Genomic DNA, 16,125 nt, shown 5'->3' on the forward strand with positions numbered 1-16,125 from the left:
ACCTCAAGGATGTACTTTTGCTTAAGAGCCTTGTCACTTTAATGGAGATTCTGCATAAGTCATTTGCAACATCACTGAACTCAAAATTATCTTGAACTTTTTGAACGGAGATGAAAAACTTGAAGCCAAAGCCGTTGGATGAATTTGAAAATAAACCATCAGTAGATCTTCATGGGTCCAGTGAGTTAACCCAGCTTCACATGAAGTTTTTTTTATTTAGAAAAAGAAAATTAATCTTTTATTTATTTTTGAGACACACACACACACACACACACACACACACACACACAGAATACAAGCAGGGGAGGTACAGAGAGAGAGGGAGACACAGAATTCAAAGCAGGTTTCAGGCTCCTCACTGTCAGCAAAAAGCCCAGTGTGGGGCTGGAACTCACAAACTGTGAGTTCATGACTTGAGCCGAAGTCAGACGCTTAACTGACTGTGCCACCCAGGCACCCCTGAAATTTTCTTTAAAAATGACAGAGTGAAAGAATGGTACATGTTGTCTAAAATAATTAAGATCACCTTCACTGTGAAATTATAGTTTCATCATGTCTAAAGTAAAGCACATTCTTTCCCTTTATTGTCTCAATATAAAATTCTCAATCCTGGGCTCATAAACATCATAGGCTTAAAGTTTGTTTTAGAGGAAATATTCCATTGTCTTCTCAGATAAAACTTTTAGGTTGGTACAACAGTTGAGTTTATGCCAGTAGTTTGGAGCATCTATGTCTGTGGTAGGAAGATAGCACTGCTGTTTGAGCCCAGCGTTTGTATTTTCATCAATAAAAATGTTGACAACTCAACATAAATGGAAAATCATTTTCAGCAAAGTCTCAAAATTATGTTATAGAATCAAGAGGAAAATTACATAGAGGAAAAAGTGCTAAATTTTCATATGGCCTTCTACCTAGTTAGTTTTTTCCCCCCTTCTGTTTCTGGAGTAAATGACAGTGGTGTTTTCTTAGTAAGTAGGACAAATCAGCAACAACAGCATTACTTCGGGGTTGCTTGAGTGTGTAAAAGGCAGACAGGCTCAAGAGTTGCCTGTTGGTATAGTAATGACAGTGATAGCCATCATTATTGAACTTGCACTATTATTTACTCAACAAATATTTATTGTGTACATCCTAAGCCACTCATTTTAGTGAATTTTAGGGATAGTGGAGAACAATGTGACAAAGTCTTTCCCTTCATGAATCTTATAATAAGCAAGTATAAAAATATGACAGATGGTCGTAAAATCTAGGGAGAAAACTAAAGTGGGTCAGGAGTGGTGGGTGTTGCTATTGTATATTGTGAGGCCACAGTAGGCTTTGTTTGTATTTGAGAAAAGAACTAAAAGAATGAGAGAGTGAGACATCGAGAAAAGGCAGTTTGGGCAGAGGGAACAACATGTGCAAGGGGCCTGTGGCAGGGCTGTATCTGGCACATTAGAAGAATAGCCATAAAACCAGTATAGAGAAAGAAAAGTGTGCAAACATGAGACTAGATGAGGATATAAGCACTACTTTAGAGCTATTTTAGAGCCTTTGAATTTTACTGTGACTGAGATTAGAATGCCTTGTGTGGTACTGAGCAAAAGACTGACATAATTTATCTGACTTCCAGTTAAAAATTTTATTATTGGGACACTTGTGTGGCTCACTTGGTTAAGCATTTGACTCTTGATTTGGGCTCACTTCATGATCTCATACTTCGTGAGATTGAGCCCCGCATTGGGCTCTGTGCTGACAGTGCAGAGCCTGCTTGCACTCGCTTTCTCTCTTTCTCTCCCTCCCTCCCTCAAAATAAATAAATAAACATAAAAAAAATTTTCTCTAGAGAATAGACCATAAAGGGGCAATAATATAAGGAGTTAAAAGTGATTCAGGGGAGAGATAATGGTGTCTTGAACTGGGATGATAGCAACAAACAGATGAATAAATAACCATCTTCACTATATGTTCAGAGGGTATACCTAAAATAATTTCCTGGAAGATTAGATGTAGACTGTAAGAGAAAGGAGTAGTTTTTGTACTGAACAATTGGAAGAATGGAATGCCATTTATTGGGCTGAGACCAATAAAGGGAGAGCAGATTTTGGAATGGGAGACATCAGGAATTTGTTTGGGTACATTTTAACTTACAGATGTCTATTAGATAGCACAATGAAAATTTTGAGTAGGCAGTTGGATTTACATGCTTATGGGGAAAGCTCTGGTTTGAAGAAATCAATTCAGAAGTTACCATTGTTAAAAAACTAAATGTAACTGAATAAATTTAAAGATCTGATTGGCTTTATTCAATGATTTATGAATTGGGCAGCAAACCATCTTGCAAATGGGAAGGAGCTCTGAAGAGCTGTACAAAATGAAAGACTTTTAGAGATAGAAAGAGGCAAAGCAAGGAGGTCGCTCTAGCAAAGTAAATTGTTTCAGGCAAGGTCACCTTCCTCTGGAGGACAGATAGGGTCTGTCCGGTGGATTGCCTCACAAGTGCTGACCCGGTAATTCCAGATTGCCTGGTTAAGGGTCACATTTCTGGGAGAGGCCGAAACTGGAATTTGGTTTGCCAATGTGGGACTTAGCACCAGTGACTCCTTTTGGGACCTATTGTCTATGTCTCTCTTTTTTTCTTTTAACACCATGTGTAAGTAGTGTTTAAAGCATATGATTGGATGAGATAACGAATACCTCCTGTACACTGGGCACTCAGCTCAGCATTTTCTGTACCTCAACTCATATAACACTTTCAAAGAAAATGTCTCCATTCTAGAAATTGAGTAATTGTTTTAAAGAAGTAATTGTTTACTTGACCAAGAAGACATACCTTGAGTGTAAACACTACTGCATTTATTCTCCTGCCTAATCTTATCTGACATAATCTGGCCCACAATAGATGATAACTGCTGAATAAAGTATAAATGGAAATAGCAAGTCCTCTTATCTCTATTGGAGATTATGTAAACAGCACCCAGGGAGGTAAATTAATTTGCATAATGTTACTGTAACACATTAGAATCAGAAAGATCATGTAACTGACCAGAGTCCTATGCACCACATTTCCTGTGTCTACTTTCAGAATCTTATTCATACCCAGTAAGAATGTTTTCTCTTACTTTCCATGACATCAGACACAAGTCTTGTGTTACAGCCTGTTTCCATTTGTAGAGCCCAGGGTTTCTCACCATCAGTACTATTGACACTTCAGGATGAGACGATTCTTTGTGATAGGGATTGTCCTGTGTTCTGTGTATTGTGAAGATGGTTAGCAACGTTCCTGGCCTGTGCCCTGTTGGTACCAGTAGCACTCCCTCCCCCAATAACAAGAAGGAAAAATATCTCCAGACTTTGCCAAATAGTCCCTCTCAGGCAAAATCACCCTTGCTTGAGAACCACTGAAATAGCCCATCACTTACATTTTCTGTCTTTAGCTCATCTATGGAGGATGGAATTGAGCAGAAAAAAGGAAGTCTGGTCTTTGTGTATTTGCCTTCATGATTTGCCCCTCTTCCTTACAATTGGAGGTTTCTCAGAAGTTCATTCAGACACTGGCTGTGTTTTCATTTCTTCTCTAGGCCATGAGCAGTACTAGAGTTCTTTGGAAACTAGCACTCATAGGAACTCAGAGGGCCTTTACTTAGTGGTTGTTTGTAAATGATAAAAGCAGCTATCTCCGTGATTCTGAACACAGGTGTATAAATCAAAAGGCATCTAATAAAACCTAGGTGGTTAAGCAGTAATTGTGGAACAAACAGGAACTCAAATCGGAGTGGCTGTAAAGGTGTCAGGGCAGTGTTCTGGGTTGCCTCATAAACTTGCTCAATACCAGTATCAATGACTTCAACCCAGAAAAGGAATTATTTTTCTTGGATTAGGTCTTTGCCGCTGAGCTAGCATACCCATGATTTACCACCCAACAGCCAGTCACATTTAACTCCAAAGCATTGCACAAGGTTTACAGTAAAGTACACGTATTCCAGGTTATTCCAAAGGGGAGATTTGCCCGCTAAATCTGAGAACAATGCTTCAGATTCTTTATTCTTCTCGTGTATTTTCTACTTCTAGACACATGCTACCAATTTCGAAGTCTGTCTTACAGAGCCAATAGAAGTTCTCAGTGTCATTGTTCTTCCACATGGGATACCTCTCCTCTAATGAAAATGACATCCCATATAATGGGTAGAATAGCATGGATCTCTTGTGTTTGTGTTTTAAATATTGCAGTGCAAGATATAGGGCTGTAAATTATGTCAAAATGTAATCATGCTCTAGGGAAAACAGTGTTTGTTGTATGCTTGAGGGAACACAGATAGAATCTTCAATTGCTTACTGCAGATCTGCCATTTCTAATAATAAAGTTGTAGAGGATGGTGTCAGTGTGAAACTACAGGCAGTGCTTCAGGAAGGACCAATTATCATTCAGTTCTAATGTTACTGCTGAATCATCACAGGGAAAATGCATCACAATCATTAATAACATAAATGTCATAGGTGGTGGAGAAAATATTTAAAAATTCAATGGTTTCAACTTAAGTGGCTCATGAATTATACATTTAATTAAGAAAAGCCAAATGGGAAGAATTTTAAACTTCTAATTTGTAAGGTGGTTTTTTTTCTTTCCCCCATTAAAAATATACAAATTAAGCATTACAGTGGCTGATGATGGAACAAAATAGATAAAAGCCCCCACAGTAGTTTGGCTGTTTGGGTGGATGGGAATAGGTGACCCATAGGGAGAAGGGAGAAAGGCGGGATGGAAAATATAGTGACTGGAAGGGCTTGCAGCTTAACTTCTTCACCAATTCACAGAGGAGCACAAAGGGGTACCTGGATTCTAGAACTACTACAGAACTACTGCCATATTCCCCTCTTCTCATTCACCAATAAAAAGAGAAGGTTGGGCTGGAGGATCTTTAGGTCCCTTCCATCCCAGACATGCCACAAATCCATGAACTGAGGAACATCCTCTTTTCCAGACTCCCACGTACCGCCCAAAGAGAAATATACAAGATGGCCACCATTTTGTCAAACTCTGAGCCATTTCCCTTCCTAGTATGATTATGCAGAAGAGATTGAGAATTACCACTGTATTAATGGTTTTCAAAGCAGTGTTCTGAGACGCCCCTAGTCTCAGCATTTCCCGGGAATTCGTTAGCAGTGCAAATTCTCTGGTTCCTTTCCTGACCTACTGAGAGTGAAACCGGGAGGGTAGAACCCAGCAATTTGTGTTTTACCAAGTCCTCTAGGTGATTGTGATGCACCCTGAAGTTTCCAAATCTCTATTCTAGTGAGGCCATTTTGGAGAAAATAATTACTTCTTAGTGGTTTAAAAAATGCATACTATTCCCCACTAGTACTAGCTACAAACAGGTTGAAGTGATTGAGAGTGACAGATTAACGTTTCATTCTGTGAGATTCTGAGGAAATTGAACACAGGACAGACATTGTTGATGGAGGGAGAGGATGGGTAGAGAGGAACAGGTGTCCTAGTTCTCAGTAGGCTTGGATAGGCAGAGAGCTTGGGTGTTTAGAAAGAAGTGTCAGGGTAAGGAAGAATAGCCTAGGGGATTTGGCATCTGAAAGAGCTAGGTTCAAGTCCTACCCCTTGCAAACAATGTGATTTGGGGAAATTACTTTTATACTTTTAGCTCCAATACCCTGTACTATTTAATGGGCATATTATTAATAGCCAATTAGCCTCACAAAATGAATTTATGGATTGATGAAACAGGTATGAAATAAAAGTGCTCATTACTTTTTATATAATTTTGTTTATTTCTGAACCACATTCTTCTGGCAACTTCTAAATGTTCCACTATTGAAGAAAGATACATCACATGCAGGGATAGATCAGAAAGTTTTAGCAGTCAAAGTGAAAATGAATTCACCAAGGGAGAAATGGAAATTACAGTCTCAGGTCTCAAGATTATAGGGTAAAGAATACAAAGATTTCTTGGGCATTAGTGGCAACTTGTAATTTCTGTTAAGTGAGAGGGTTACCTTGGATTTCATAGAACTAGAGATTATTCCTCTTCCCAAATCAGCATTGAATAAAGATCCCTAAGCTGGGACATAGCCCTGGGAATTTGCTCAAGATTGTCTTTATTTCACAAAAGGTTCAAAAGATGAGGAGTCACTGACAGCAAGGGAATCTGAACTACATTTTTTCCTTCTCTCTTTATTGAAGAAAAATTTACTATCTAGATAGCTCTCAGTTTCAAACAAAAACCCTTTGAGCATCTTCTCTTTGGTGGAGACAGAGTAACAGGCTTAGAAGTGAAGCAGCAAAGGACATCAGTAAAGAAACTTAGAAGCAAGAGACCACATGAAATGATAAAAGACTCCAGTAGAGACTTGTAAAAGCAATGAAGATTCAATACCCAGGAACAGGACAAGAATGTCAAGGCATATTTTCAAAAATAAAAAGTGAATTGCATTTATGCATACTTGATCTAAAAGCATTAGACTCTTAGATCAAAGGAACATTGAGGGTGGAGTAGACAATTCATAGCTTTAACTTCGCATTCATTGCAAAAATAAGTATTTTTTCGTAACATCTCAAGCAATGCTCATCTTTCCTCTGCTTTGTCATCTTTGATAGAGAGCTGTTACCTCATAAATCACCTGCTATTATAGTCCTGAAGTTTAGGATGGTCTTTACTTTATTAAAGACCATATAGCCTTCTGTAACCCCCAACAGCCAAAGTCCTATTTTTGCCTCCTGGACATCAAGAGAAAGGGCGTTACTTAACCCTTTATACACCTGGCAGCAATTCAGTCTATGAAGACAGCTCAATTATTCTTCCTCACCCTGCTCCCACGGTAACAATCTAAGTTCTTATCATTTTCTTTTGTGACTTAATTTCTGGCCTTTGCTATGTTGGTTATCTGTCTCTTGATATACTTGAGAATTTTAATTCCCCTTCCAATAAGAAGTGCTCTGAACATAATATTCCAGTTCACCCACATGAGCCATTTGTAGGGTGTTGAAAATACAGATTCCATGGTACTTCACTCAGATATAATGAAACCAAATTGCTAAGAGTAGGATTAAATATCTGTATTTTTTTTTAATTTTTTTTCAACGTTTATTTATTTTTGGGACAGAGAGAGACAGAGCATGAACGGGGGAGGGGCAGAGAGAGAGGGAGACACAGAATCGGAATCAGGCTCCAGGCTCCGAGCCATCAGCCCAGAGCCCGACGCGGGGCTCGAACTCACGGACCGCGAGATCGTGACCTGGCTGAAGTTGGACGCTTAACTGACTGCGCCACCCAGGCGCCCCCAGATATCTGTATTTTAACAAGCTTGCTTCGTGATTCTAATGTGCTCTGCATAAAACATGATACTCCAGTCTGAATGGTTCAGAGTAAGGATGAAAAATATTATTCATCTATTGTTTTACAAGTTGTAATTCATTCTGGTGTTTAGCTTTCCTGACATGATTTTCATCCTATTTTTCCCATTTGTACAAATATTATATAGTAATTAAAAATTGTAATATGACAAAAACACATTATGTAGAGAGTAAAAGTCTTTTGTATTTCTTTCTCTTACCCTAAGAACACCATTGTATACATTTCTAGGTTGCTGAATTAAATAATTTATATAGACACACATATACACATGCACATACACACAATGCTAAATATCTTGATTTACAACATACTTTACACATAACCATACATATTTGATTTTTTTCTATCTGAATACTACTTTTATAGGCTTAATGCCACTCTCTGCATTTTCACATTCTATACATAAGTGGCATTTTTGTTGATTGTTCTCTGACATATCCTCTCATATTTTATTCCTTCCTGAGAATTATCAGAGTTGTGTCAGTATAGATGAATTCATTTTTACTAAAATAACTTATGAATTATTGTTAGAATTTAATGCTTTGGCTCCTCCCCACTATTAATGGTCTATCTGTAGGCTCTTATTTCTTCCTCCCCTTTCCTTCCTTCCTTCTTTTTATGCTTTCTAAAGTCTGGTTTCCTAAGTGTAACATCTCAAGCAATGCTCATCATTCCTCTGCTTTGTAATCTTTGATAGTGTATTGTTAATGCTTTATATATTTTCCTCGGAGAAAGAGGTGATAAAGATGGCAACATTCCCATACTCCCACTTTCTCATGAGTGTTTCTATGTAGATGAAATTTAAGGGAAGAATAGCTATCGATCTGTTTTGCCTCCTCATCCTTTAGAGAATTTAAATTCAGTAAGGTTAGTGAAAAATGTTTCAGCCGGTCTGCTTCCACCTGGGGTAGACTTCTAGAACATATCAGAAATAATTAGTCTCTTTTGGCTTTACTGTATCATGCTTCTGCACCCGTTTTTAATAAAAGTGCAGATGACAATGATGGCCCAAAGCCTCTGCCTGACCAAGAGGCCCCTAGTTGCTTCAACTGTTCTATGAGCTGTGATTTCCTAGTGTGTGGTTTCCAAGTTCATCTGCAGGTGAAGATGTTTTCAACCATGTGTATTTCCCTTCTTCACCCCCAGTACCTCCGCATTTGAACCAGTTATATTCTTTACTTCCTTAGACATAAGTTCAGTTCTACCTAGTTTTCATGGTATACACAATGTCTTAGGTTTCAGATAGTATCACACTTAAAAACCTTAATCCATGAGAATATTTTTCTTTGTTCCAAGATTTCTGGCTAAAATTTAAAAAGACAGACGTGATTTGTGCATAGATGTGAAACAGCTGTAACTCTCACATATATAATGCTGGTAGAGAGGTTGACTGATACAACAACTTTGGAAAATTCTTTTGTAGTTTCTTATAAAGTTAAACATATGTCTATCTACCTTAAGTCTCACTCCTAGGACCTTATCCAAGAGGAATGAAAATGTCAATAGACAGTCTTATAAAAGAATGTTTATTTCAACCTAATACATAATGGTCCCAACCTGGAAACAATCCAAATGCTCATCAACGAGAAAGTGGCTGAACAAATTGTGGTCTATTTATAAAATGGAATATTACCCAGTAATAGAAAGCAAAGGAGTACTGATAGTCACACAACGTAGATGAACATTAAAGCTATATATGTGTTAAAAGAAATCAGATACAAAATAGTACATTCTATTTGATTTCATTCTTGTGAAACCCAAATATATACAGAAATAATCTATGATGATAGAAATTAGGTAGTAGTTACAATGGTAGAGATTGACCAGAAGGAGACATAAGGAAATTTCTGAAGAGATAGAAATGTTCCATATTTTATTTTTGCAGGGTGGCTATATAGGGTTTATAATTGTTACAAATAAGTAAACTGAATGTTTTAGATCTGTGCATTTTATGGTATGTTTAACATATACATATACATCAATTAATCTCTGGAAATCATATATATATATATATATATTCATATATATATATGATCCATTTATATATAAAAATCATATATATCATCTACTTGTATATATAAATCATATATATAAATATGTATATATATCATCCACTTATATATATAAAGCATATATATATCATCCCTTTTATATATACAATATATAATGTGTATATATATGCAAATATATATATATATAATCCACTTATATATGTAAATTATATATATCATCTACTTATTCTCTTAATGCCCATCATTGCATTCCTAATCGAACAAAGCTAATGAAGGGCAGGATGACCATATAATTTATCATCCAAATTTGGATATATTTGAATATAAGGGAATATTACAATTATAACAGGACAACAGTCATAAACTAGACAAACAGGGACACAATTTTATTCCAGTTAAGGAGAGGAGGACACAGAAGTTTCAGGTAAGAGTGAATACAACAAAGATAACACTTTTTTTTTCTGTTTTCCAGATTTATCTTATGCATGGACTTTCAATGATAACCCCTTATATGTCCAAGAGGACAACAGACGGTTTGTATCACAAGAGACAGGAAACCTATACATTGCCAAAGTGGAACCATCAGATGTGGGCAACTATACTTGCTTCGTAACAAACAAGGAAGCCCAGAGAAGTGTTCAAGGACCACCCACCCCATTAGTGCAGCGCACTGATGGTAAGATGATGAGGTCTCTTGGGAATATACTTTGTCCATTGCTCTTGAAGCCTGGGGAGTTCTCTAGAGCTTTCTGCTGCCCTCTGGTTCAGAGGAGCCACATCATGAGTGAGTGGAGGTTTCATCGACAACCATGATGAAAATCAGAAATCATAAAAAGATAGTAGAAAATTCTATAACTCACTCACACGGTACAGTATACATGATTCTGAGTATATTGCACCATCTCTTTGGCATTGGAACAGATACTTTCTTTGCTTAAGGAACATTTTATGTAAACAAAAGTTTGTTTGGAGAAGTAGGCGTGTGTGTGTGCACGTGTGGGTGCTGCCAAACTTATTAATCGAATACTGTGTTTTCAGTGAGCATATGATGCAGCCTTTCTTTAATGCCTCTTTCTCTTTCATATTTGTCTTTTTGTTCATCCTTTATTTACCTGGCTGGCAAAATGGGGGAAAAAAGGTTCACATCCAAGGAAAGCAAAGCAGCAAACATTAATTACAAGCATTCCAAAGAGGAATGAAACACAGGATTCGTACTAATTATAGTCCTCCAAGGAACAGAATTCAGATTGGTCTCTGATGAGTCTTGTAGCTTCGTCAAGTCATAGCTGGCACAAGATTTAGAAAGCTGGAAAACCTAGGGAAGTTAAGAAAGTAGAATAACCCTCCAGTTGATTCTTTATTTAAATATTCACAGTGGTAAATGTAAAGATAGAAAACCTGTTGATGCATTTTATGATCAGATTTGGGCTGGAAATGTAGTACCTCATAGAGTTTTTCTCCTCTCTGAGCATTTTAAGAAAAGCAAGAACATAATGCTAATAACAGCTAACAGAATTATGGAACCAATTCCATACAAGGAGTTCTTATGGCAGAGTTTTTATAATCACTAAGTATCCAAATATATTTGCATAGTCTTAATTCAGAATTCAGCAACCACTAGATTTATTCACAGTATCTCCCCTTCAGTGAGTACTCTGTTCACGACAGAAAGAGCTCATAAGCCAATAATATGCATATAAATTCTACCATGTTTTTCCTTTTTTGGTCTACTTGTAGTTTCTGCTTCTCCCCTTCTTAATTCCTTCATACTCCCATCCCCTCTATTCTCTTTAATGCATATGTGGTAAAAAGAGATCAGAAGACTTATACCATATTAATGTTAATAGTATAATATAAAAAATATCAAACCTCTTCTAAAAGTAGTCCCTGAAGAAATATCAGATGTCAAGAGAATAGAACCTAGAAAATTTAACCAACGTAGTTGACTGAACTAGTAACTAGTGCTCTCTACCTCCTCAACCATAGCTTCTTTAAATGTTTGGAATGATCAACGTCTTAAAAATCAAGTATTTTTATTTGATATATATTTTGTAAGTTTTAGCTTTTGTGTGGTTACACTGGCCACCAATAAACCATTTATTTTTAGAATGTATTATTCTAGTGTTTGGTATGAAAGTAAGAAAAAAAAAGTGGGGGGATCCAAAATTTTGAAGAATCTTGATTTGCCAGTGATTAAATTAGCTAAGTTAATGAGGATAGCCTAAAGATAGATTTCTGTTCCACCTCTGGTAGGTAGCATGTTTACAATATATTTGACTACTGTCTTATTCTTATCCCATATCCATAATTCCTTATTGAAAAACTTAAAACTATATAACAGAGTTTTTTTTAAAGTGTACATACATCACTTTTTTATAAGTGTACATACATCAAAACCATTTAGCAGTAAATTCTTAATGAACTGGCATAAGAGTATTTATGCCATTATTTATCTCAACTGTTGTTACTACTTTATAGGTTTTGTTGCAAAAATACTGTTATTTTGTATTAAGAGACGGTATACAGTGTTAACTGAAAATTTCCTTACTCCTGAACAGATGTGGCCCCATGAGTTCTGTGAAGGGGTGATAGATCTGGATATCTCTAGAGAACAAATGTTCTTGATAATTCAGAAACATTTTATATTCTAGATGCATTCGTTCCTTAATTGGAAGACACATTTTTTGTAAGATTCTAATATGGAATACAGGGAAATGTGGGATGCCTCTATTCTGATACTTTGATATATTTTAGATATTTCTTATTTAAGGAAGACGGGAATGAGTTAATTCTGTAAGTAGCATCATGTAGTTTTTCTTTGCCCTCTGTCACTCATTAAAGTATATAAAAATATTGTTAATTGAAGGACAAAATAATCAGATTTTGGTTAATGAAGCATTTACTTCACAGAAAACTTCTATTCTCCAGAAATGCTGCTAGCTCTTTTGATATTTAACAGGTGTGATGGGGGAATATGAACCAAAGATTGAAGTGCGTTTTCCTGAAACTATACAAGCTGCAAAGGATTCATCTGTAAAACTGGAATGCTTTGCCCTTGGAAAGTAAGGTTTTTTGTTTTGTTTTGTTTTGTTTCTGGTTGTTTAATTTAAAAAAAAAAAACCTTTTTGTTATTCAAAGATTGCTGTAAGGTAAATTACCAAATAGATTTCAAATGCTGGGCAAAAGTGGAACTTTCTGATTGGAATTTAAACAAACATGCCTCATACTCTGAAAATGAGTGGGCCTGCAGTTCTCCCCGAATGTATTGATAGTTCCTCTACTTTGAGCATAATGAGTACCATTTAGGCAGCATCTTGCAAAGGAATATGTGTACTTGTATAAGACGGTGAGCAAGTCACTAAAACTTCAACATGCCCTTCACTCCATCTTGTCCTACAGCCAGAAATATATTGCCTGGAGTGTCTTCTTGCTTGATTAATCAGCAGTTCTCTTAAATGAAAAACCTGCAACTGCAAGTTTCCAAAATAAAACTAATTAAAGGCCATTGTTCATAGCAGATCATTAGAATTGAGCTCAACTTGCCCTGTAGTGGAGGCACTTTGTTTTCCGCAGATGAGTGTTTATCAGCCAACAGGTTTGGAATGTGTTTAAGCAGGCAAATATCTGCAATTTTGCATAAAATGTGCAGACATCTCTTTGTGCCAAAAGGCACTATGCACACTTCACTCTTATGCCTGTAAATAAGAGTACCCACATCACCAAGAGATGGATGGCTAGACTAGATCTGCTGTTTAAAAACAGGGTGCAGATGAATTAATCACCTGGCAACATGGTTAAACTGAAGTTCTGTAGGTCTGGGGGGAGGCTTGATTTCTCCCTTTCTAACAAGCTCCCAGGGTAATGATGACTTTTCTTTTCTATAGAACATATTTTGAATCATAAGAGACGTGACGCTATCAAATTTGAAGGTTCACCTCTAAATACAGTGTATTCTGAAAGCAGGCACCACATTTAGAAAAAGGGATTTACATTACAAATTTGAAAAATGTTTTTTAAAGTTTCCATTTTGTTGTTAAGTAAATATACTGAGCAAGCCAAATAATGCTGGCTACTAAATCCTTTTAAGTTCCTTTCTGATGTAGTTTTAGGGTGATGGTGGGGTGGTTCTGTAGCCAACAGCCAAGAAATAATTCTTGAAGATGTCTTTGGTGCAAAAAGGGTGAATTTATTAAAACATGGGCACAGGAGCCATGGGCAGGAAGAGCTGCCCTGGGGTCATGACTGGTAACTCATTATATACTCTCAGGTTGGGAGGGGGTCAGGGTAGGTCTCTAAGGTATTTTGGAAGCAAGGTTTCCAGGATCTTGAGGGGCTAGCTGTTGCTAGGGAAATGGCATTTATTACCATTTAGTGAAACCTCAATCATGACACCCTTCAGATGTGTGTCATCAGGGGCCCCATAGCTTGGCATATGATTGTGTGTATCTTGGGGCAGTTGAGATAAAGGGAGTAGACTTACAGGATCCTCGAGTTGGGGATAATGTTAAGCTAAGGGTCTCTTTTGCCCCCAGCAAAGTGACATCATGGAGGCAGCTGAGGTCCTAGAGGGAGGTCACTCTGCCAGGCTCAAGGACTTGTCAGTGGGCTATAGGCAGTAAGGGAATTTAATTTTTCATTTGCCTTAGTTTCCCACATCACCATGGCAGGCACCAAACCCTTGTCCTCTGTTCTCGGGTAGCCAGGAGTGTCTGAAGAATATCACACATCCTCCACCTCAGGGGCTGCAGTGCCAACCTGTATTTTGCCCTCTGCTTGCCCCACACTCCCTCATCACTTTCTATATGAAATTTTGTAGATCTTTAAGTTAAATTTCTGAAGGTACTCATTTTTCATGTATTCAAAATACCATATTTTATTTTCATACAGTATTGGTTCCACAGTATGTGTCCAATAAATAATTATTGACTGATTAAATCATGCATAAGAAAAGGACAAATGGGAACTTTCTGTCACAGTTTTTGTCTTCCTGCCTTTTAAGACATGATAAACTTTCACCATTTTCAAGCTTTCTCCAAAATTAAAGTTTATAAAAAAAAATAAAGCGTCAGCAAAATACTTTGAGAATTAGACAATTTACTTAAAAAAAAACAATGAAAGATAGCAACTGAAATTTCATTTATACCTGATTCTATCATATTTGGCATCAGGGAATATGGATGGATTCCTGTAATTAAAGAAAATATTCCTACATAAAGAAAACTTTGAAAATTATTGAGGCTGGTTCTCAGGAATTTCATATAAATAAGTTAACTTTGTTAAACATTTGTTAGTAAGAGTTTAGATTGTATATACGTATATGTAATCTATCTATATGTAATCCTCATAATTATTCAGGGTATATCATATTTTCATTATATATGAGAAAACTGAGGCTCAAATTGGATAAATAACCTAATCAATTTAAGCTCCTGTTAACACAAGGGCAATTCAAAGCTAGTCACACCTCATTTTAAGTTCTGAACTTAGAATCTTTTGAATAAATGATTAAGATAGTTGCTCGTGAAACCAGTGAAGACAGATTCAATTCCCAGTTTTCTCAAGAGTTGTCTGACTGTTAGCAACATGCTTCTTAAGCTCCACAAATTAACATGTACTCATCCGAGAGGACTTAATGTGATACCAGCCTTTTATGTTTATTTTGAAGTATGAAGTGGATAATACACATAAAGAACATTTAGCATTGAACTTGGTGCTTAGGCAGTGAATGTTCATTGAGTTATTCTGAACCCAAAATTCAAAATCTATTATCTTTTGTCTAACCAGTGTTTGAGTTAGTGGGTATGATGGAACTAGAAACAGGTATCTCAGAGGGTACACAAGTTCTCATCACTGCAGCTCATTCCTTTTCTGTCTCATACTAATGCCAGTATAAGAGAGAGCAACAAACAGAGTCAGTTCTGGGGTAGAAAAGAGCAGCAGTAAGGAGAAAACTTAGTCGATTAATAAAGGTTCTGGAGTGCTCACATATCAGGTTTCCTAATTTTATTTATTTCTACATTTCATTTCTAAAAACTCAAACCTACAGAAATACTGGAAGAGTAATAACTGCACAATCACTTCAATCATACATATCATTCACCTGAACTGATCAAGTATAAATCTTTGCCACATTCCCTTCTGTCTCTCTCTATCTCTCACTCTTGCCCCCAGCCCCATCTTTTTCCCTCTCTCCCCTCTTACCACACACACCCATACCCACACCTGCACACATGCCATGCATTAAAACAGATGGGTCGTTATGTTATAACTTGGACTGCATTTTGGAAAGATATATTTATGGCACTCAAAATATTGCTTAAAATACACACTCAGGTCGCCTGGGTGGATCTGTCAGTTAAGCATCTGACTCTTGGTTTCAGCTCAGGTCCTGATCTCACCGTTTGAGAGCTCAAACCCCACATTGGGCTCTGTGCTGGCAGTACAGAGCCTGCTTGGGATTCTCTCTCTCTCCCTCTCCCTCTGCCACTGCCCCACTTGTGCTGCCTCTTTTCTCTCTCAAAATAAATAAATAAAATTTAAAAATGTTTACAAAAAATATCCACACTCAATTTCAAGCTCAGCTTGCTATGAAATGGAGGAGTGGAAGAAAGAAAAAAGGCAGAGTTAGGAAACTTTGACCATCCCATTTAGAGTTCACCATTTGACTTCACTCTTAGGATTCAGTCATGAGTACATACTAAAGGAATACATTGGAAGTAAATGGAAGGAGTAGATTAATAATCCAAACAAGGGAACTGAAGCCTTAGGAT

General features: G+C 36.9%; 1 protein-coding gene across 1 annotated transcript in view; it reads left to right on the plus strand.

The window, feature by feature from the left end:
- CNTN6 (contactin 6) overlaps positions 1-16,125 on the plus strand; it is a 168,812-nt gene that overhangs the window by 53,769 nt on the left and 98,918 nt on the right. Inside the window, 2 exon segments of the mRNA XM_047848967.1 lie at positions 9,828-10,031; positions 12,315-12,417. Of these exon segments, the coding sequence (XP_047704923.1) occupies positions 9,828-10,031; positions 12,315-12,417 (307 nt within the window).

Source organism: Prionailurus viverrinus, chromosome A2, assembly GCF_022837055.1.
Source record: "Prionailurus viverrinus isolate Anna chromosome A2, UM_Priviv_1.0, whole genome shotgun sequence".
Lineage (NCBI taxonomy): Eukaryota > Metazoa > Chordata > Mammalia > Carnivora > Felidae > Prionailurus > Prionailurus viverrinus.